The sequence below is a fragment of the Episyrphus balteatus genome, chromosome 2, assembly GCF_945859705.1.
Source record: "Episyrphus balteatus chromosome 2, idEpiBalt1.1, whole genome shotgun sequence".
Taxonomy (NCBI): Eukaryota; Metazoa; Arthropoda; class Insecta; order Diptera; family Syrphidae; genus Episyrphus; species Episyrphus balteatus.
In genome coordinates this window covers 90,758,858-90,782,937 of record NC_079135.1, presented here as the reverse complement: position 1 = coordinate 90,782,937, position 24,080 = coordinate 90,758,858, and the positions used below count along the sequence as shown (strand labels likewise).

Here is a 24,080-nt window from a genome sequence, read left to right as displayed (position 1 = left end):
AGAACAACAACAACTTTTGTGTGTTACCACCAATTTCATAGGCTGGTGTTATAGCTATTTCACGGGGACCAACCCGATCATCAGACTCCTTATTTCAGTGGTGCTAGCTCTATGTCTGTCGTCTTTTTTGATCTTATCAACCAATCTGCATTCCCTCTTCTTTGTGTTATAAATTTTTAATTTCAACAAAAAGTGGTTAAATAAATTTTTAAATCCAGTATAGTTTTCGAGTTACATTAAAGTGCCCAAAATAAGAATAAAAACAGTCATTATTAAATTTTCATTGTTTATGACATTTGTCTTATTCCATATTCGATTTTATTTGACTTCACATAAACATTAACGAACTGAATAATTGCAACTTCTTTAAAAACAACAAATCCTGTCTCAATTTCCAATGCACAATTCATTGTCTTGAAAATTCTGCTGTCAATTAAAATAATTATGATATAATGGATATATAATGTCCTATTGATAAATGACAAACTTTGGAATTATAACCATTTATGCAAATATAAATGAACAATGCACATATGTAAGTATGTGTAATTTATTGAATATATACACAATAAGTATCTGTTTTTGATTTGGATGTATGTAATTAAGACAATATTTTGTGTCTTATAAATTAATTGAAATGAACAAAATTTCTCCCTCTACAATCGATTTAGATGGTTTATTTGCTTGAGGTATTTAAAGGCAAGTCTTTAAAATAAAAGACACAAATCCTGTCCAACTTAAACAAAATGTACACAATACATAACACTGCTTCCTACAATTATTGAAATTATTATTTTTTTAAATTATGTTTTTTAGAATTCATATTTATGTATATCGAAGAGTTTATACGAACAATAAAAAATAGTTTCCGGTACTTTTTTTTTTGTCTGTCCTGTTCAAAATTGCATGATTTCCTCCAAAAGAATTCGTTGTATTCTTTTATTTTCACAGTCAGTTTCATTTTTGATGCAAAAGAAAGAAGAAAACGGATGAGTGAACTTGATTTTTAGTTCTGTTGCATCATTTGCTTGTTTTTTTTTTCATAATTTGTTTTCATCCAGAAACAAGGATTGACAATAATTTTTTTGTTTCAATTTTTTTTATTGATATGCTGTTGGACACAAAGTTTTTGCTGAGATATTTAAGTTTAGAAACTTCAACGTACTAATTACGCAATGAAAAATATTAAATGCGAGATTATAAATTTCCATATAAATTATCTTCAACTTGAGTGATGTGGTTAAAAAAAAAAATATGAATTTAAAACTCTGCATCAATGTTGGAGTCAAGTCTCGCACGAAAAGCACTGAAAATGAAATATGCATTGAAAAGTCCATTAAAGTAAATTGCCAAAAGTCCCCAAAATGCCCATGTGTGCATTAAAAGTGATTGTCGAAAATTAAGGTTTTTCATATAGGTATATAACTTTAAAAAAGAGGAAGCTTTAACAAAAAAGTATATGGAAGACTTGTAGGTCTTGTAAAAATAATTTTGTATACTTTAGCTCTTAAAATATGAGTTTTTTTGAAATACAGGGTGTTCCGGAATCAGATAAGGGCATTTTGGGGAATAATTCTTGAATATATTCTAAAAAAAATTGTTCTACAGTAACTCTCTATCTGCAAAGTTGATACCCTTTTAGCTATGATTTAAGAAAACGCTTACTTTGGTATGCCGTTACTCATGTTAATGTTAATTTCTCCGTTAATACTTATGATAAAAACTTCATTAATGTCTTGATTTTTAGAAAAAAATGCTTTTCTATTCTTTGTAACTGTTTTAAAAAAATATTAAAATCTTTTTTTAATTGGTCAGAAACTAGTTTTTTAACGGTATTCATTTTTTCTTACCCATGATAATTTTTGACTTTGGGGCCGATTTTCTTCGATTAATGTATAATAAACATAGTGTTTTATAAATGTATTCTTACACTGAGGGAAAAAATAAATTGAAGTTGAAACGTCGTTGTTTCAAAGATGAACTACTTTGATTTATGTGACTTTAAGATACGAAACCATCAAAAATTAACCTTCTTTCCACGTTGATTTTAAAATGTTCATCTTCAACGCAAAATCATTCCGAATAATAGTTAAATCAATGCGGTTTTCATTGATTTTACGTTGTTTTATGGTGGCTTTTCCCCCAGTGTATGAAAAAAACAATAATGAACAAAAAAGTCGTTGACAAGTTTGCCAGAAAACTCATAGATTTTATGATATTTAGGAAAACCTGTACCAGGTAAAATCATTAAAAAATGTGTTTTTTTTTTGCTTTAGTCAAAAATGTTTAAGAACACTGGTCTGCAAAATTTAACTTTTTTTTCTCCTTCAAATAATTTTTTGATATTATGAAAGATTAGACTTTCCTGAATCTAAATCTAGTTTCAGAAAAATTCCATCAGGTACCATTTTTGTAAAAATGATTTTTGAAAAATGTGGGTAGTTTCTAAAAAATCACCCTTTTAGATTCATTTGAACTTGTATAAAATTAAAACTATTTGTCGCATTGAGCTCAAATTTAGACGACTTATTCTTCATAGTATGACCTATCGATTGACACTAATTACATTAATGTTTACTAATTTTTTAAAATACTGATTGACAAAAAAGCAGACATTACGAAATCTTTCACTTTTTAGTAAAGTACTTTTTTTCTAGGGAGAAAGATATATTAATTTTTAGAGATCAGTTTCTTTATGGTAAGATACATATGCCAAACCTACTAAACTTAATTAAATTAAGATATCTGGGAGAAGAAAAGAGATATTGAGAAGATTGAAACTGAATTTGAAAGAATAAAATAAGTTCTTTCATTAACCGTATTAATTTTAATTGAAAAAGATTACGTTATGCCAAAATATTTCTTCGAAAACAGCAAAAAACGTAAATTCTGACTTCGGATTCGGAATCAACATATAAAAATGCCGTAGAAAAGTATAGTTTTATTTAAAGTAGGATTTTCTTGCAGACCAGTGGAATTAAAAAGTTATTTTTGTAGTTTAAGGTTATTTCTGTTTAAGACCTAGTTACAACAATTATTTAAGGTGTGCTCCTTAATTTTGTATGCTTGATATAGCCCGTTTTTTGAATTTTATTGCGAAATTAAAAAAAAAAACGTCTTACACAGTTTATAATTTAAATTCCAGCGGAACGCGATAATTTTAAAATTAAAAATTATATTAGTTTTGATCCTAAAACGTACAATTTATTGATAACTTTTTCTACAAATCCCTTCAGTTTTTGACAGTAAAAACAGGGGCCGTTATGTTTCTATTCGGTGTCAGTTAAATTTATGGAATGGAACAAACCGCTACTTACAAATTGCTTCTGACGTCAGAATTTACGTACAGAATTTGAACTCTGAATTTTTTAATTTGTCAACTCTCTTGACTTACACATTTGAGGAATTGCTTTCGAATTGCACAGAAGTCAATTGTTTTGTAACTCCTATCCAAACAGTTTCTCTGATTAAATATTTATTGTTAACAATATTGTAGTTCTTGTAATAAAGTCTTCATGTTCTGGGAATTCAAACAATACTTGCAATTCATGAAAAAAAAAACTTAAGGGAATATTCTTAATCATAATTCTGAATAAACCTACGGCTATTGAATAGCTGAACATAATAACAAGGAGAAGGGAATCACTTCATAAGGGAATAAATGCTATGAAACTATAAGGATTCTATTTCCTACGGGTTTATTGTTTTTGTTTATTTTCTTCTAAATAAAACTTCACATAATAATGCAAAAGGATATTCACATATTTATATGTTTGCCAAAGAATAGTTTTCTTTTGTTGTTGAAATACATATATGTAAACTCTTTAAGTTATAAAATAATATAGCTACACCTAAATCAAACAAACCTTATAAAAAGGAGATATTTATAGAGAAAGTGAACCTCCCATTGCGGTGATTGTGACTTGTTAAATCCACTTATACCCGCATTGGCCACTTTCAAAAGCCCTAAATCATCATAAAATTGGAATAGATATAAAAGAATCTTCACATGGCCATTGAATTGTTTGCAATGAAACACAATCTTGCATGTTGCATCCTTTCTTTTTTTTTTTAATATCTTCTACAAAGGAACCACCGCACAACGAAAAAGTAATTTCCTGATTCAAAGCATAGAAAAAAAAAAATAAAATACACAAATCACCTGGACATACTCATACACAGAAACGCAACTTAAATTGTCCTTAAAATGTGCTTTAAAGTGGGTACCAAAGTAGATATTTTCAAAGTGACAGTGATGCCATTTTGTGAAAATCTAATATCATCTGAAAAAACTTTAAAAAAAATGCTCTATACTTTTTTATAGCAAAACTAGCTGACCTGGCGGACTTCGTTCCGCCATTTCTTGTATTTATTTCTATTTTCGACTTTGTAATTTGTCATAATTCCCAATACAAAAAGGAAATCAAAACTTGAAAAGTTCGTCAAATTAATTTAAAAATATTCACTTTTAAAATTTAAAAAAAAGTGGCCTATGTTAAAAACGTTTTTTAAGTTTTTTAATTTACCATTGTGAAGCTTGTAGTGAATTTAGCGTTATGTGTGATATATCAAATGAAAGGTAATATTATCAGGATGCTCAATAAAGATAAATTGTAAGCTCCAGATCAAAAGATGTAACGTGTTGAAAAATAGAGTTTTATTTTACCGATATTTCAAATTTGTCATTACAAAATTAATTGAAACTTTGTACAAATACAGTCTTGCCTATTATCTATCTACACTGTAAATTTCATTCATTTATCTATTGAAGAAAAAAAGATAAAAATAAAAAAACTGTTAAAAGCGGCCAAAAAACTTGGGACAAAAAAAAATTGTTTTCCCGTTATTCGGTCAAAAATCGATTTAAAAATTCAAAAGTTTGTACATGCATGCATGCATGATTAAAACCTATACTTCCCATAAATTTGAGATTTTTTGCAGACTTTTAAAAATTCCAAAAAAATAAAAGACTACTCAAAAATGTCCCTAAAAATTAGGTTGTTTTTCAAAAATTTTTATTTCAAAATACAGGGGCTATGAAAAAAATCCGTTTTAGACCCCTAATTTTTTTTTAAATATCTTTCTTATGGTGTAACTCAAATGTCTGTGCAAAATTTTGCGTACCTCTAATTAGTCTTTTGTCGAAGGTCTATGACTGCAAAAAAACCCTCACAACTTGGTTTTGAAATTTTTTTGAATTTTTTCAATACCTTTTTTAACTATTGAATAAATTTGTCTATCATTTAAAAAAAAAGTCAACTCTTTACGACTTACCGTTTAGAAAATAGCTTCTTTTTTCAATGTCGTGTTACCCCTATTTACCCTATAAAATCTTGAATTTTTTTTGCCTTAAACCTTTTCCTCTTATGCCTCTTTGATTTAAAAAAAAAAATAAGAAAATGAGTCAGTCTGTGTGGCCGGTTAGCGAACGTACACAAAACCAAACTTTAATATATATAATAGATGAGTGAATTTCCCTTAAAAATCTACATTCGGATGTTATCTTTCAACATTCTTGTGATGATAATGATAGATACGTCATCATAAAGTTCATCGTAATGTTATAAAGAATGCATTTCTCCCAGGAATTGGCTATAGGAAACCAAATCATTATAACGAGAAATAAATATGATTGGCTTTTTCTTTCGATTTCAAATACAATTTTCTCATAAATAAATTCATTTTAACTTTCATATATTGTATATTATGTGAAAGAGAATCCGTTGAAATGGACAAAGCAATTTTCTATCATCCTCCACTCAATCAGCAACATTGAAATGGTTGTTTTTTTTTTGTTCATTTCTTTTCCAAAGTATTTCTCTCTAACCAATGAATACTTTATGAACCATAGCACCTAACACCAATATCCAAAAGAAATGAAATAAAAAAAAAAACTGAATCGAAAGTAGGTTATTTTCTTCCCAGCATCGATAAATAATGGAAATAGTTGGCTGATGAGGTATGGATGTACATTTCCATTGAATCGCGAGATCCTTCAGGCATAAAGATGGACCGTAATATTGATCGGAGACTGAAGAAAACTGACTTTAAGACACTCGTTAACACATTCGTGTCGAGCGATGATTACATTTGACACCAAATTTTGTTCACATTTGGAGGTTTAACAGCTGAAACGAACCAAGTCAAAAAAAGAAAAAAATCCAAACCTAGTGCCAAAATCTGCGCAAGGTTTGACTCTACTAACATCTTTCATTAGTTTGATCCAAAAGTGTTTCGTTTCAAATTGTCATTTGTTCGAAAAAAATATTCACCATAAGATTCAATGGAAACGTATTTACTTTAACTCGTTACACATATCTCCGAATTCACTTTTTGTGACTTGGTTCACTTCAGCTCTTAGCCCTTCATTTATGAATGTGAGGCTTTTAATAAATCAAAAGGGAACGATCAATTTTTTTTGGCGGCCAAAAATGAATTTATTTATGTAGCAATTGAGTCTAACACCCGTATTGCGATTATCAACTAAACCATTTTATAGTTGATGAATACTTAAATTACGTGGAAAAACTGGTCAATTTTTCAATGGAGTTTTTCAATAATAGCTGTGTTTTATTTTCCTCGTGATCCAGATCAGATCATTGTTTTTTATTAGCTTTACAACAAAAGTAGGATTTTTTTTTATTATTGTTTCGCAAATAAATTCATGATCTGGGCCCTATTGCACCAACCACTTTGCACTTTGCATTTAGCAACTTTGCAAAACAATACTTTTCTGCAAAGTAAAAGTGCAAAGTGTTGCACCAAAATTAAAAGTTCCCCACTTTGCACTTTGCAATTTTTGATGTTTTTTTTGCAAAGTAAAGTAATGGAACTTTGCATAATTTTAAAAGTTGCAAAGTAAAACAATGTAAATAGTCTCAACATATTTTCGTTGTTAAAATAGTTGAGAACTTGAGTTTTTACTTTAACAACGATGTCTTTCGAAATTTGTTTGTACTACTAAATCATTTGTTATTTTTTGGTCATATTTACTTCAAATGTTGCTTTGTTGTAGTTTGATTGAAGAAGTAAATATTAGAGTTTTTAATATCAAAATAATATTATTAAATTGCAATCATGTTTTGAATGACGCATTAGGGAACAAATTAGGGAACATTTTTCTCAGTATTTCCAACCGGATCAAAAAAAAAATTTACACGCACATCAAAAAATTATACGTGAACTTGAAAACAATCATAATTTGCAAGAAAATGCTAAAAAAAAATTATCTTTTTTCTTTTCTCATTATATTAATTTTTTTCATTTTAAAAGCTTACAAAAAAATTATACCATTAAAAAGCCAAATATTTCTTCTAAATAATAAAACCATTTTAAAATTTTTAAAATGCGCAAAAAGTATTAAAATAATTTATTAAAAACAATCATTTCTTATGAAAAAAGTGAAAAAATCATTTTCATCACCCAAAAATTCATTTTTTTGATATGACAACCTATAATAAATTTTATACCACCTGAAAGCTTATTGCTTAGTCAAAAAATCAAAAAAAAACATACAATTTAATGTTCTCACGCTATTGAATCAATTTTTTAGACAAAAAATTAAATAATTTTATATCATATAAAAGCTTATAATTTCACCTTTCAAATGACGTTTCAATCTTATTTCTGCGATGCCTAGAAAAAAAGTTAGAATTTTTTAAAGCCAACCATGTCGAATTCCAAACTGAGATTACGGTACTTCCCACACTGGTGGCTGTTCATGATCAACAGATCTCCACAGGTGTTTTGAGGTATTTCGCAAGTTTTTTAATTTAACATTGTGTAGCTTGTAGTGAATTTATAGCTATGTCTGATATATCAAATGAAAGATAATATTATCAGGATGCTCAATAAAGTTAAATCTGTATTGTATCTGCTCTAGATCAAAAGATATAACCTGTTGAAAAATAGAACTTTATTTTACCGTTATCTCAAAATTGTGTTAACGAAATTGATTGAAATTTTGCACAGATATTGTCTATCTACAATATAAATTTCATTTATTTATCTGTTGAAAAAAAAGATTAAAATAAAAAACGGTTAAAAACGGTCAAAAAACTTGGGACAAAAAAACTTGTTTTTCCCGTTATTCGGTCAAAAATCATTTCAAAATACCAATTGCACATGTATGCCCACTGTTATAGACTACATGTTCTATAAGTTTGAGAATTTTTGAACGCTACGAAAAATTAAAAAAAAATAAAAACTCACCCATTTTTGGGTGATAGGGGTTTTTCAAAAATTCATATTTCGAAACGCAGAGATCTAAAAAAAAATCCGTATTAGACCCTTAACGTTTTTTTTTTATCTTCCGAATGACGTTTTTCAAATTGTCAAAAAAAATTTCCCCTACCTATAATCACTACTTCGTGAAAGGTCTATTTCATGTTATAGTTTTAGAAAACCATTTATAACTTGGTTTTGAAATTTTTTAAGATTTTTTCAATACCATTGTCAGTTCTGTAAAAAATTCAACTCTTTACATTGTCGCGTTTAGAAAATAGCCAATTTTTTGCAATTTTGTTTTACCCCTATTTACTCTATTAAAAGATGGAATTTTTTTAAAATCCTTCAAATGTATTCAACTTCAGGTTATTATCTTACAAATAAGCTATAGAAGATTTTTGTATCTCTATAATAGTTAATTTTAAATTGAAATTTTTGCCTCACTGCGAAAGTGCGAGAGTGGAACGGAAAAAATGGTGTCACTTTTTTGTGGTGGCTGCCATGGTTCATCGATTTATAAGACGTTATCACGTGAAAAAAAATGAACGTTTTTGAAACAAACTTCTTTAGGTTTTTCTTTTTGATGTACATATTTCTATGATACTTTGAAAGCTAAGTAAAAAATAGTCCTCGAAATCGGAGTAGTCGTTTATGCTCTAACGAAAATTTTTAAAAACCATCTAGAGTCTCTTAAAATGTTCTACAAAACAAGTTTGAACTAAATCAACCCCATCCTCAACATTTATCTTCTATTTTAATATTCGACTTATTCAATATCACCATGTTGAAATGTTGATACAATTATTCAGCAATTATTTCTAAAATATATCTAATCACCTGAGCCACAAAACAACTGTGTGTATTATTTGTTAACTTTACCGAATTTCCTGGAAAATTAATGTTAAACGAGACAATTTGTAAACATTTGTTTTTTAACAAAAACCAAACCAATGTATTATTTGTACAATTTTGAACAAATATCATCTAATGGTTTAAAGTCCAAATTTGAATTTTTCTAATTTCATGGGTAACAATCATGTCATCATACATTTTAGGCATGGGATCTTTCCCATGGGATCTTTCAATTCAAGAAAATATCGATTTTAACTTACGTAGATCTTATTTGACTGGTTTGGAGCACAGTACACATAATAAGGTAATATATTCCGAAAGTTGTCAAAATTTGTTTGTCAAAAATGGGCATAAATCTGTCAGGTCGGCCTTTAATTTTTATATTTCAATCGCAGTAAACAGGAAATTTGTTTTTGTTTTAATTTATAAAATGTCTTTTAAAAGTATTATAAATTGAAAAATAACAAATTTTTTTTTTTTTTTCTTCGTGTTTCATCGCTGAAAATGGTAAATAATTGTTTAAAAATTAGTGGTGTGCGTGGTTTATCGGTTTTTGTGCGTTTTCGTCGGTATTTTAAACAATTAAGAATTCGGTAGCTGACATTGGTCGCCAAAGTGTCATGTTTTGACAATCTGGCGACCAATGTCAGTTCGGAATATATTACCTTTTTATGTGTACTGTGGGTTTGGAGGTTTATTTGTATAAAATTATTTAAAAACTCAATTACTTATACCTATTCTTTTGTTATTTTATTCCACAAATAAAATCGTCCTTATTTGCTAATTAATCAAAATATTTCCTTTATTTTTCGTCCAGTAAAATGTAAATATTATAAACAATGCAAACACTACTACACATACAATATTTATAACAACCTACTGTAATTTTTCAATTTTAACTTAACTCCCACCATTATTGCGGCACAATCCGCAATCCTGCTTTCGCTCATCTCTAGCCTTATTTCCGTCCATGCCAAACGGAGCTGCACCATTCACATCCAGGAAGTAATTTCCCTTCAAATATTTCGGTGAAGCATATCCCATGGGATATGATCGACCCGGACATTTATTGTTTTTTAATCTCGTTAATGAGCTACAACGCACCGCCATAAAATTATTCTCATTCCCGGGATAAACCGATTCCGTATAGTACAGCCAAGCACGCTCATGAGCACACACAACCGACAGACATCCGCTGGGCAACGGATCCAACCCACCTGGATAGAAATCCACATCCCCCATGGGATCCCTCTTACCCAACACACCTGGATTACTATGAATGACGTCTATGAAATCGGCATCGCCACGCAACAGTCCCGATAAATTCTCGCCCTCATTGAAACACGGCTTGGCTGGGTCCAGGCCTGTGATGCGTGGTATTTGCTTACCGGTAAGGTAATTGAATGTACGTCCGGCTGCACCGACAATATGTGCTCCCAAACTATGTCCTGCAAATATACAAAAACAAAAAAAGTTTCATTTCGATTGTGTTTCTTCATCAAACAGAGCAGGAAAGAGCTCCGCTACAATGTTGAATGTAGGTACCAATCAAATGAATGTTTTCCAGCGGAATTATCTCACTCAGTTGCACCAGACCCTTTCCTATATTTTCACCGATTTCCTCCGTGTTCAATGCCGACCATGTGTATAAAGTGTCCACATACGATGCAACATCAACCGCCTGGGAATATATCAATTTACTGAGTAAATACGTTCCAATCGATACGAATTAGAGATAACATTGGGAAGGTTTTTTTTTTTTTTTTTTGGTTTTTTGCTTACAATAAAGTTAACATCGCCTCGACAATGATAGGCTTGAGCCATTTGGGAAATTGTGTCCGTTTCGTTGACAGTTGTTGTCCAGCCAGTGGCTAAGATCACTGTTTTCTTAGTCTTATCGAATTCGGGACTCTTCCACATCTCATTGGCATGCATCAAGGGGAAACTGTACTTTTTGCATGGCGTTCGTAGTTGGAATTGCATTTTATTGATGTCAGGGGTTATTTTGGGAATAACTGCATTTGTTGATACTGCTGCTGAGCCTATTAGAAAGAGATTTAGACTCTGAGTTTGTAATTGATTTGTTTTTACTTACAAATTGCATTAATTGATGATGAGACAAATTCAAATGGATAACCAGCTATTACGTTCTTGCCAGATTCGAATAAGCCTTTGGGTGTTGGCAGGAAATTTCCTGCATTGCTAACAATACCAACACCAATATCTCGTGAGGATGAGAAGACATTTCCAACGGAACCGAAATTAATTGGACGTGGATGGGGAGAAGCTTTGATGAGAGTTAGATGGCACACAAGATATAACAATAAAATCAACTTCATTGTGATTTTTGTCTGAAATTAAAGTAAAAAGACTTTTTAATGATTTTTTTGAAATTAACATAAAAAATAATAAATGTTATAAACAAATTATTTGACTGTACCAAATTAATAAAATAAATTTATGGCTATCAAATCAATAGCAATGTCTGTTAAAAAGCTTAGTTTCAACTGAAAATTAACTTGATAAACTTGGTTCGTTTGCGTTCTTTACAAAGAATCAATGTGTTTTATAATAACTGTTTAAATTATTGAGCTTTACACCAAGCCCATGCAGTTTTCCAGGTCCGGATCAAAACAAGTAATTGATCGATGGAGACGAAATGATGTTTATTGATCAATCATATAATTTAATTAAAAATAAAATTCAGAATTAGGACCTAAATGTGTAGTTATTGGTTAGGCTCTTCAAAGTTTCAAGATTGTTATAATGTACAACAAATACTTTTATTTCCAGCACCTTTTCAGCGTTTTACAAAATGCACGTGGGAATTGCTTGGACTCGCTCTTGTTTTTTTTTTAACTTGCTCTAAAGTTATTGATTAAAAAAAACGAGGAAAAATTCCAAAGTAAAAAATATCATTTTCCACTTTTTTTTTTTGCAAAAAAAAGTGACGTGAACCTCAAAGTTAAGCATTTGTCTATAAAATTTGAATAAATTGGCTGAACCACTTATAAGATATGTATACTGGGATAACCAAAATATACTACAATTTGCCCCAAAAACGGCAACGCCATTCTATTATGCGAGGTTTTGGAATTAAGTATACAAAGAAAGCAGTTTTTCTTTTCTTTAATATCAATTAGATCATTAATACATCAATTTTGATCGAAAATCTCGAAAATATAGTAGATTTCACTTCTAAGGAATGATGTATTTAAAAATTAAATGTACGATCGGATCTGACGTACTTGCTGTTATAATAAAAATGGTATGGAAAGCATATAATATATTTGAAAAAAAAAAAAAGAATTATAAAAGAGTATTTTTAATTTAGTACCTATACAAAAATTAATAGAAACTTAAAAAAGTATATGAAATTTGTTTTAAAATTTCATCTCTTAAAATGGCTTTGATCTGAAAACAAAGTATGCTATTTAGTTTCTTGGAATAATTTTTGCAAACAAATTTGGAAAATCGTTAGGGCCTTTTTACTTGCGATATAGGTACTATATATCAAGTTATGCATTCGTAAAAAAAAAAAAAAGTTGAGATAACATTTTTCCATGACATTACGATGGTAGACAATGCCAAAAAAGTGGGTCCCGGAAGTCCGTCTGTCTGTCTGTCTGTCAGTCTGTCAGTCTGTCAGTCTGTCAGTCTGTCAGTCTGTCAGTCTGTCAGTCTGTCAGTCTGTCAGTCTGTCAGTCTGTCAGTCTGTCAGTCTGTCAGTCTGTCAGTCTGTCAGTCTGTCAGTCTGTCAGTCTGTCAGTCTGTCAGTCTGTCAGTCTGTCAGTCTGTCAGTCTGTCAGTCTGTCAGTCTGTCAGTCTGTCAGTCTGTCAGTCTGTCAGTCTGTCAGTCTGTCAGTCTGTCAGTCTGTCAGTCTGTCAGTCTGTCAGTCTGTCAGTCTGTCAGTCTGTCAGTCTGTCAGTCTGTCAGTCTGTCAGTCTGTCAGTCTGTCAGTCTGTCAGTCTGTCAGTCTGTCAGTCTGTCAGTCTGTCAGTCTGTCAGTCTGTCAGTCTGTCAGTCTGTCAGTCTGTCAGTCTGTCAGTCTGTCAGTCTGTCAGTCTGTCAGTCTGTCAGTCTGTCAGTCTGTCAGTCTGTCAGTCTGTCAGTCTGTCAGTCTGTCAGTCTGTCAGTCTGTCAGTCTGTCAGTCTGTCAGTCTGTCAGTCTGTCAGTCTGTCAGTCTGTCAGTCTGTCTGTCTGTCTGTCTGTATAAGGAGCTACAGCCTAAACGGATGGACCGATTGATGTCAAACCTGGTATGCAGCGTTATTTGGCGACTCTCCAGAGGGGTTTTTGGAATTAATTTTTTTGGACCAAAAATAACGGTACTTGTCATATACCGATTTTAGTAAAATTGAAATATCTCAAAAACGGCTCTAACGATTTTGTTTAAAAAATTCAAATGTTAGTTTAAAGTCAAGGTCTATCTTCTAATGAAAATTTTTTTTTTTTGAAAATCATTATTAACGGTACCTGCCATAGAACCGTTTTTTCAAATCCGATTATCTCCAAAACTGCTTATTCGATTTTAACGAAACTTTTTGTGAAGAAGCATTTATAGAATCTTAATATAAACCAAAAATAAAATATCGAAAAAAATAATTTTTGGATTTATAAAAAAATTTTGAAAAATCAAATTTTCGAAAACGGGACATTTAATTTTTTTGAAATTTTGTTTTTAGATGTTGATTAGTGATTTCTACAAAATGGCATACCAATTTTATTTTTAAACTTTTTTTCCAAAAAATTATTTATAAAAAATTAGTTTTTTAAAAAACGGCTTTAACGATTTTGAAAAATTTTTTTCTAAAAATGCATGTTAATATATCAATCAAAACTGCATACTTGTTTTGGAGGGCAATTTAATTTCAGATATTATTTTATTTTTTTAAAAAAACGAATTTTATTTTTTTTTCCAAATTTTTATATAAAAATTCTTAAAAATTTAAGCAACTTTAACTCTAAGAGCAAGTTCGTGCGAACCCAGTCGTGCATTTTATTTTATACGGTCCCATATACATAAATAGTTTTGAAAAATTAATTCAATACTAAATTCTGTATGTCAAAAAAGGAATTATTAATCGGTATATAAAAAAAACAAGGTTTCGAAAAATTCACTGATCCGTTTTAAAAAATTGACTTAAAAAAAAAAACTTTGAAACTTTTTTTAAATTTCTTCTTAATTTTAAGATTAAGATTCATTAAAGGTTAAACTTATTCTGTAATACCGACATAATGTACATTATTATTTTTTTTTAAATATATGTTTCCGAACTAAAAATTTTGAAAAAATTAAACATTTTTGACTAAACTGAATTTTTTTTTTTAATTTTTGCTGGCCTTAAATTCTAAGTTAATAGAAAAAAAGTGTTTTTAATGTTTAATTTTTTAGTTTGGATTTTTTTGTCAAAAACAAACAAAACTTAGAACTGATGTTTGATTTTAGAAATAAAATATACCACGATATTGTAAGTATCACCATCGTATAATCTTCAAAAATATACCAATTTTTTGTAAAAAGTGATGTTCTACAACTTTTATAATGAAGAAAATTTATGTAATAAACAAAAACAAAGAAACAAAAATTCAAAAGTCCTCACAAAAAAATAGTCTTAAAAAAAAAATTAAAATTAGTTGCATTTTTGCGAAGACTAAGCTGTATAAAAATGACACCTAAAAACGTTTTTAACTCAAATTACCTCATAAGTTTTTTCGAATTGTAATGACCCATGGGTTTTATGTAGTTAGATTTCTTTTTTTCATTTAAAAGTTATTTTTGACCTGTTCTATAGGGCAAGTTAATATCTTTGAAATTTCGTTTGAGGATTCTTTGCTTGCCAAGGTTTTTTTTAAATTTTTCTAAAAAAAAAAAATGACGAAGAAAAAATTTATTTCGAATATAATAGCCAAGTACGCATACGCCCGAGTGTACAACTGTTTAATTCCTAAAACGTAAGCTATGCACAAGGAAATGGTTATTTTATATTCTTTATAACTAAGATCTACCAAAAAATTATTGAAATAAATCAGCCTAGTAAAAATTTTTGTTTGGACTAAGGGCCGGAAAAAGCTATATTAAATCACTGTAATTATTATTTTTTACTATTATAACTTTATTGAAACATAAATCAATTACATTTTCAAGATAATATTTATAAAACACTAGCTACTATTACGTCTCCAACTTATTTGAGTTGAGTATGATTCGTGATGTAGTTCCTCTTATTTCTGATTGCCAAAGCGACAACACTGTTTATAATAAATACTGATATTTTTAATTCTATGAAGATTTATTTTTGCATTAAAATGTAATAAAATTCATTGAATTTTTAAATAAAACTGCCCCTCTTTATGCACGCACTTGAATTAACGATAGGGTGCGAAGGGTTGCGAAGAACTCAAACATCAATTATTTCTGAACGCTAAGAAATGTTTTCTGTTGATGATTAAAATTGTATTCATATTCTTGTTGTATGTACTTATATTTTATTCACATAAGAGGTAATTATAATTATTTTTGAACAGTTTCCCACCAACGATGTTGTATTTGTTAATGTCATAAATTATATTTTATAATTGGCATAAATCTGTTATGTCTTTCTTTAACTGACGACTTGATTGGGTTACACGTAAAGATATTTTAAATTGGATTAAGTTGTTTCTGATTTGTTTATTAAAAATACTCGTAATTATGAATGCAATTGAGGAATTGAGGTGTGTAGAAAAATTAACAAAATTTAAATAAAATAACAATCCGAGGTACACCATTAGAATAATGAATTTATTAATTTATTTTTTGAATTCACATATAAAACTACTCTACTTAACTATCACTTTTTCTTCAAATTTCCATCTCAATATAAAAAATTAACCACAAAGGGAATTGAACAGTGACGCCTTTCAGTAAATATACAAATGAAAACAAGGAATTTTCACATAGTAATTTAAATTTAAAAGACACTACTATTTTCACAAAATATTTTATTTAATAGATTATAAGAACAAAAATCCTCGTACCGTAAATTTTCCCTTCTATCCAATAACAATTTCAAGACTTGATAACTATTCTCAATAAATTCACGACGATTACTGGATGCGATCACATAATGTAAATTGAATAAAAGTAAAAATTTTGTTTTTCAGCCGGCAAAAATGGTCAAGACTAGAATGTGAAATGTAATTAATGAACGTCACTTGATGCTAAGTTTGGAATTGCAATGAGAACGATCTTTTTTTTAATTTTTTTATTTTGTTTAATGCTGTTGATGAACTTAAATCTGATTTTATCAATCGTATGTGTCAATTTAATTTTTATAGCAAGTGCGGACATTTTGACGTAAAGAATGAGGAATAAATTGTTGTTTTATGTTTTTCCTTATAAGAGAACGTTGCTGCTTTGCGGATACAAAGTGTCACGTTTCAGTTGCTTTGCTTGTTACTCACTTTTTGATTTTAAATTTTAATTGTTTTTTTTTTTGTTTTTTTCTTTCTTTTTTTTGTGAGTACCTTTAGTGAAGTAGTTGTTTAAACTTTAATTGAACTTGGTAAATACAACCAGTTGTAACACAAATTTTGGTAGTTAAGTTAAGTCCACCATAAGGACAAGTTTTGCATTTTAGATACATACAAATATCAAATTTTTGGGAAGCAAAAATTAATGAATACACAACAACTAGTGCATGGACTCAGTTCTCAGACAATCATATATGAAATTGATGTAGAATTTTCCGAAAAATTCGAATAGGTATTGTGTTCACAATTTCAAAAAAAGTATAAAAAGCGCGCGCTTTTAACATTTTCCAAACCCTTTTTTAATTTTTTGCAGAATTTTCTAAAACAGAATTATGAAAAGCAGTATTTTGAAAAGCAGAATTTTGAAAAGCAGAATTTTGAAAAACAGAATTTTGAAAAGCAGAATTTTGAAAGCAGAATTTCGACAAAAGAATTTTGACCCCGGCAGAATTTTGACCCCAACCCGTAATTATTGGTAATTTTCTCTTTTTTCATTTTAAATGAAAATTTGATAACTTTTCCTATAAGTCACTTTTCAAAGATTTGGCGGAGTTTTATTAATCAGTGCAAAAATTTGCCGATAAGAATGCTCTGGGGATAAGAAAGGTTTGGCCACTACTATAGACAGCTTCAGATCGTTTCATGAATGATGCAAAATTTATACTAATTGAACTCACGTAAACGATTTGTTATAAAATCAATGGACTTCTATACACATTATAAGAAAATGGTTCACAATAGTCAATTGGTTAGCAAAAGAAGTATTTTTCTTAAACAACGAATTTTTTTTAACTAATGTTCCACATACGCCCCAGTGACCGCCTTAGTTTTAAAGGAGAATGGGCAATTTTGTATGGAACTTGGACGTTCAGCGGCCAAGAACGATTTTGTTATTTTTTGATGTAGTTAAGTCTTACATACATTGTGCAGAAGTTTTATCCTTCTAACGTTCTTCACAAACGGATAAAATGCATTTTTGCATTTTAAAGTTAATGCAAATTGTCTCAATGTTTAAAATTGAACGTGTATTTTAAGTGCAAGATATGATAATCTGTCATTTTCCCTGAGCCTGAAGACCTTTATCTTGGATATCCAACCAATAGAACCCAAAATATTGGCTTTTTAAAACATCAATTTCGAGTCTATTTTAAGACTTTTTTTTTCAATTTTTTGTTTGTTTTTTCCTTTTGAAAACTCAAAAACAAAATCTTGAAGTGGTTGGCTTAAAAAGCTTATATTTTGAGTTGCATTGGTCAGATATTCAAGATTGAGGTTTTAAATCATAGAAAAAATGACATAAATCATATTTCATAAATTAATTAAAATAGTAATTCAATTTGCCCTTCGCATATTGCTCGATGCATTAACAACACTAATATTGCAATATCTTCCATTCCAAATGCAATACAACGAAACGGCCATTGTAAAAATTTTTCCTACGTTATAGTTCTTTCATTTGATACCAATTTCATTACTGGCCGCCAAACTTCCAATATGCCCATTCTCCTTTAAACAACTTAAATTTAAACAACAAAAAATTAATTGTTATTCCAAATTTTGTTTTCACTTAAAATTTGAAAAAGGGTCAGTATTTTAATAAATGGATGTCAGATAGTATTGGTTTTGGTCTCTTTGGATTTTGTATTAAAAAAAAAACTTTAAATCAGTTTTCAAAAAAATGTCGGTTTATACACATTTTTTGTCTTCTTGGAATGACTTCAATAATTCCATGGAAAATTCAAAAACACAATGTATTGAAGAGAATAATAATTTTATTTTGCTGCATCTAAATGTATATTTTTCCGTATCCACTTTTCATATACTCGTATGTTTTTAGGAAAGAATAAAAAATCTCTGAAAAAAGAAAATGCATTTCATTAGAACTAATCTGCACTGGCCAATTTATATGATAAATATAATTCCCAATAAAGTTACAATTAAATTGGTTTTTGTTTCAAATTTCAACTTTAGTTTTCTCGCAAATATATGTACATAATAATTTAATTTTCTATAAATGTGAAGCAGGAACATTATTTAAAGAGAGTTTTCATAGTTGGTATAGAATTAATTTTAGTTATAGACAAAAGCAATTTACTAATATGAACCATCACCACCAACTCAAACATTAGTTGGTATTTTTTATTTTTTACCTCTGGAGTTGAAAATATATTAATTTAGCAATAAAATATGTATACTTTATGAACTTTGTTCTATATTGTGTTTCTGACAGTTATTTTGATTAAAAAGAAAAAAAAAATATATAATATAAAACAAATAACATCGAAAACAAGTGTGGATGGAAAATAAATTAAGTGCTTTGAGGAATCGGAAATTAGTTCTTTTACAAAGTATTATGATGACGTGTGTGGCACTTCTTTTCGTTTATATGAAGTATCGTTAATGAACAAGGAAATAAATGTGGAGCACATACTCGTTGCTTCTTGTATAAATGAATGATTTGGTTGAAGCCTCTTAATGAGTTTCTTTCTCTAGAATATTAATACTCAAGGATCAAGGAACACGAAAACTTCGCAAGGAGCTATTCCAATTTTTCATCTTTAATTATTTCATCGTGTGTATATATCTCATTCTATCCATGTTCGATTGTATTTCATTGAAATTACTGATAAGTTAGTATAGTTTAATAAACTATCTAGCTGGAGATTTGGGTTCGAATACAGCCTATTATAGTAACTCGACTTGTTTTTATAGGGATGTAGCATTGCAGCATCTAGTTAAGAATTTTATATCGTAAGAGAGTGCATCTCACATTAAGCCCGTTTTGTAGGTCTCCCTTATTCCTGTCAGCTAAATCCTCACATTGCAGAATTATATCTTCGTAAACGCAAAAAAAATTATACGCTTCTTTCGTCGATTTCCAAGCAGCTTTTGATTCTATCGACAGAAAAGCCCTAATTTTCAAGCTGTTTAGAGACGGGATATCTCTTAGATTTGGAAGGATGATTGAGAAGATCTACAAAAAACAAGCTATATGCAGCATGGGACTGGCAAAATTTGTCAGATTTGTTTCTTGCGTTCGCTGGATTGAAACAAGGATGTAATCTTTTTTTTGTCTTTACATTCAAGACTTGAATAAAAATAAGCCAGGTGGCATAACAAAAACAATCGATGGGTTCGCTATCAAAATGCTAATGTACGCAGACGACCTAGTCCTTCTAACGGAATCACCTGATTCTCTGCAGTTGATGATCAACAAGTTACGGGATTATTGCTGTGAGTGGAACCTTATTGTTAATCTCAACAAATTCTAAACGATGATTTTTCGGAGAGGAACTCGATGTTTGGCTGAAAATGAAAAATGGTTTAATATAATGCAACTTTAATAATTTACGGGGGTCAAAGGTCATAAAAACGATTTTCACGATTTTCAGCAAAATGGTAAGTCTTATCAAAAAGACCCACCGTTTCTTAGGTATAACGATTCAAAAAGTTGAAGTTGAGTTGTAATCGTCATAATCAGGGCTATTCTGAAAAAAAAACTCTTAACTGAAAAGTTCCTGAAATTTCATTATTTTTTTAGCTTGAATTTCGTTCTTCAATGGTTAAGAATATGGTAAAGCAAAAAAAAAAAAATGGAAATTTTCTCCATTTTTCCGATTGGGGCCCTTGTCCCGAAACCATTTCCCTGGGAATTTTTGTTTAGAATATGTCTGAATATATACAGGGTGTGCAATAGAGAATGGACAACTTATGAGTTTATGATTGTTCTAAAAACGGATAGAAAAAAGTTCTATCGCAATCAGTTCATAAAATATTGGCTTTTTTTCGTTCAGTGTATTTTAAATTTTATCATCTTATGTTTTCGTTCACTACAACCACGAATGAATGAATTTTATTTATTTCTTTTTTTATCATTTTCTGCAATAATTGTATGAGTACATAAACGCTTTAAAAACTGCATAGCTATTGCAAATTTTCGCAAAAAAATTTTTGAAATCTGTTTTTCGATGCAAAATGTAAAAAAAGTATTTTATAAAAAATTTTAAACACCTGTGGTATAATATAAATCTATAGAAACCTAGGTGGCCAACTTTCTTAAAAATATTCTCGTCTAAGGGGAGTTTTTGTGACCTTTGACCCCCCGTAAATTTTTTTCCAGGCCTCGGATCGATGAGGACTTTTTAGATTTAATTTATTATGGTGTTTCCAACAATCCTACCAATTTTCAGCTTGCTGGGAATTAATGTAACCTCGGATTTCTAAACTGACCGGACTATAAGGTCTCAAAGTTCTTAGTTTGAATAATGGAAAAATTTAGCAGACATGTGTGAAATGTCTTTCAGCTTGACGTTGGATAATGTGGCAGAGTAGAAGTCATTTCCCTGTAATTTACTTGAAAGGCTCCATTCCAAAGCGAAAAGTTTACTTCACAGTGAAGTATATTCAAAACTCAAACACAATCTATGTGAAGGCAACTATTTCAATGTTAGCCGATAGAAAGTTTGTAGTGTGCGGGGGCTCTTATTTTCGAACAAATATCATTTATTCAGAGCAAGAAAAGAATTGTTATCACTGAATTTCATATCGCTCCACAATAACTTAGCTCTGAAATGCTCCTTATGCAATACCAACGAAGGGGAAAATATTGTTCATTTCATCGCAAGATGTCCAATTTTGGCAGAAATGCGACCACAAATATGGCAACAAAACTATTTGAAAGAAGTTGATCTTCTAGCAATTTTAAATTGAAAACACTGGCAACAACTATTGCAAATTACTGTGGCAAGTATCTTCATAGGTCTACCGATTAAGTAATTTCTTGCTGGATATAACAAAGCTTCTCGATTTGATTCTTCAAAAAAGGTGCTCTAACTAATGTTCACACTACAAATTCTTTTCTTAATCGAACTACACGAATGTGTAATCTTCAGAACGTATAGAAACCAAAAAACAAACTAGTTTTTAAAAATGCTATTCAAATTAATTTTTATTTGTTAGCCTAGTGGCTTTTACATTTATTTTTAACATTTATTTATCGAAGCAGTACCACAAAAAACGTTTTCATTCTCACGTGTTTTATTACCATCCATACCAAATGGTGATGAACCACGAACTTCAAGGAAATAATTACCCCTCAAATTACTTTTTGCAGCATAGCCCATTGGTGCTGCTGGAGTTTTTCCACATCTATTTTGCTTCAATTTCACCATCGAATTACAACGTTTTGCCATAAAATTGTTTTCATTTCCCGGATAAACACTCTCAACGTAGTAACGCCAAGCACGTTCATGGGCACAAAGTATGGTATAACATCCTGTTGGCAAAGGAATTATTCCATCGGGATAGAAATCCACATCTCCTATTGGGTCCCGTCTGCCCAAGACACCCGGATTAGTGTGAATGATGTCTACGAAATCGGCATCACCTCGCATAAGTCCCGTCAAATCTTCGCCTTCATTGAAACATGGTAGTGCTGGATCTAAACCTGTGATGCGAGCTATTTTTTCGTCAGTAATTGCGGTGAATGATCGTCCTGCTGAGCCACAAATATGAGCTCCCAAACTATGACCTAAAAAACTGGATAAAAATATGTTGCATCTAATTTAATGAAAAAGAACTTACCAATCAGATGAATGTTTTCACGTGGTATTACTTGGGCTAAGTCAGCTAAACCTTGTCCCAAGTATTCTCCAAGTTTTTCGGTATTCAGAGCTGACCATGTGAAAAGAGTATCCACACAAGATGCAAGATCAATTGTCTATTAAATTTTAATTTTAATTTTATAAAGGTCCTTTGAACTTAAAATCGGAATGCTGTATTTTGCGCAAGGAGTTATCAGTTGGAAATTCATTTTTTCCAATTCAGGCATAACTCTTGTTTGAACAGAATTTGAAGATACCAATGTTGAACCTTAAAATGAGTTGTTTTTTATATATTTTTGTTTTATCCTTGCTTTATCGTATTTTTTTTTTTTTTTTTTGAACTTACAAACAGAATTAATAGTTGATGAAACATATCCTAAAGGATAGCCGGCGATATAATTCTTTGCACTACTGAAAAAATTCGACGGCGAAGGAAGAAAACTTCCCATATTTTTTACGACCCCAACAAGATTATCTTTCGATTCTAATACTACATTTTTTATGGAGAATGAATAAACTGAACTTTGGAAAAGAAGCATTGCACCGATAATTAAAATAATCAACTTCATATTGAATCAAAAGGATAAAGGATAGAAAAGCTAGATGATACTGGCTTGAGATTGTAAGACGAACTGACTGATTTGTCAAATAATGTCGTAGCTTAAATAGTAATTAAAATGTGTTACATAACATTTTAACTTATTTGTTTTGGCTCTTTTTGATTGGATTTGAATGAATTCTAAGAATTATTTTACTTTTGTTTATTTTTGATAAAAAAAAAATATCAGAAATCATTCGATTTTTCTTCTATGAAACATAAGCTATCTGGCACGAGTTAATATTCTGCAGGGCCCTGAGGAAAAAAAAAATTTCGGGCCCCTTGTAAATAAGTCTTAATAAATTTCCAATAAACTTTTTTTTTATGATTACTTTGTAAATTTACCCGTGCCGATTTAATTTTCAATGCATACACAAAATATCGATAACTTTATAGGTAGTTTTGAAGTATTTTCTGAATTTCATCACATGCATGCAAATTCCTCTGCAAATTGTGTCGACTTAATTGTTTAATGTTTCCTTATAAAATATCGATAAATTACAGGTAGTTTTGAAACTTTTTTTTGTATGAATTCTCTGTAAATTTACCCGTGTCGGCTTTATTTTTGTAATATTTCTAAACAAAATATCAATTAATAGTTTTGAAACCTTTTTTTCATGATTGCTCTATAAAATTAACCGTACTGACTATTAATTTTTAATATTTTCATATAAAAAATTGATAACGATAACACACTGGCCAACAAAATTCCACCTTTTTATGTTTTATTAAATTTCATAACAGTTTTTTACTAATTTGGTATCACTTTTTTTTTCTAACAGTTCTAGTTTTAGTGATACAGGTACTTAAAATTTAGAAAACAATCGATTATTGAGATTTGATAACGGGAATATCGGGAAAAGGCGAGCTGATTGAAAAATTCAAATTCACTAATTTGTTCTTAAAAAAAAAAAAACACTGCAAGTACATAGCCAAAAATCGATTCATGAAATTTTATAACGGTAATATCTCGAAAATTCGAGCTGATAGAATGATTCCGATTTCGAATTCAAATTCAGGACTTCCAAAAACCTATATTGTATTTTTTATTTTGTCCTGGGACCAAACCACTGTGAGCTAGGAAAATGCTTAAAAAGTACTTACATAGCAAAAAATCGATTATCTAGATTTTAATTGAAATATCTCGAAAACACGAGCTGATAGAAAAATTTGAATTTTGGATTCGAGTTAATCACACTCACAACATTTAGAAAAATATTGTTTTGTTAATGAAACAAAACCAAGAAAATGTTTAATAATATATAGCATAATATCGGTTACTGA

The 24,080-nt window shown here is 29.9% G+C and overlaps 3 protein-coding genes across 6 annotated transcripts in view; 1 reads left to right on the top strand and 2 right to left on the bottom strand.

Moving 5' to 3' along the window:
- LOC129912063 (calmodulin-A-like) overlaps positions 1 to 24,080 on the top strand; it is a 235,590-nt gene that overhangs the window by 5,773 nt on the left and 205,737 nt on the right. The window lies entirely within an intron of this gene.
- LOC129912058 (vitellogenin-1-like) lies at positions 9,852 to 16,225 on the bottom strand. 3 transcript variants are annotated; one of them, XM_055990158.1, is made up of 5 exons: positions 16,101 to 16,225; positions 11,174 to 11,429; positions 10,861 to 11,120; positions 10,624 to 10,759; positions 9,852 to 10,526 (listed from the first exon to the last, which is right to left on the bottom strand). In XM_055990158.1, the coding sequence occupies exons 2-5, from the start codon at positions 11,415 to 11,417 to the stop codon at positions 9,979 to 9,981; spliced, it is 1,188 nt and encodes a 395-aa protein (XP_055846133.1). In that variant the 5' UTR covers positions 11,418 to 11,429; positions 16,101 to 16,225; the 3' UTR covers positions 9,852 to 9,978. The 3 variants fall into 3 exon arrangements, with proteins under 3 accessions (XP_055846133.1, XP_055846134.1, XP_055846135.1); XM_055990159.1 differs by lacking the exon at positions 16,101 to 16,225 and adding an exon at positions 11,519 to 11,648; XM_055990160.1 differs by lacking the exon at positions 16,101 to 16,225 and adding an exon at positions 11,519 to 11,647 and having other exon boundaries at positions 11,174 to 11,449.
- LOC129912554 (vitellogenin-3-like) lies at positions 21,578 to 22,777 on the bottom strand. Its single transcript, XM_055990850.1, is given in 3 exon segments — positions 21,578 to 22,125; positions 22,179 to 22,466; positions 22,545 to 22,777. Coding segments are annotated over 3 exon segments (1,059 nt in total). The 5' UTR covers positions 22,768 to 22,777.

Coding starts and splice junctions, on each gene's coding strand:
- LOC129912058 (XM_055990158.1), bottom strand. CDS start 11,417: ATGAAGTTGATTTTATTGTTATATCTTGTGTGCCATCTAACTCTCATC. Junction 11,121..11,173: donor ATCATCAATTAATGCAATTT/GTAAGTAAAAAC, acceptor TCTTTCTAATAG/GCTCAGCAGCAGTATCAACA. Junction 10,760..10,860: donor GAGGCGATGTTAACTTTATT/GTAAGCAAAAAA, acceptor ATATATTCCCAG/GCGGTTGATGTTGCATCGTA.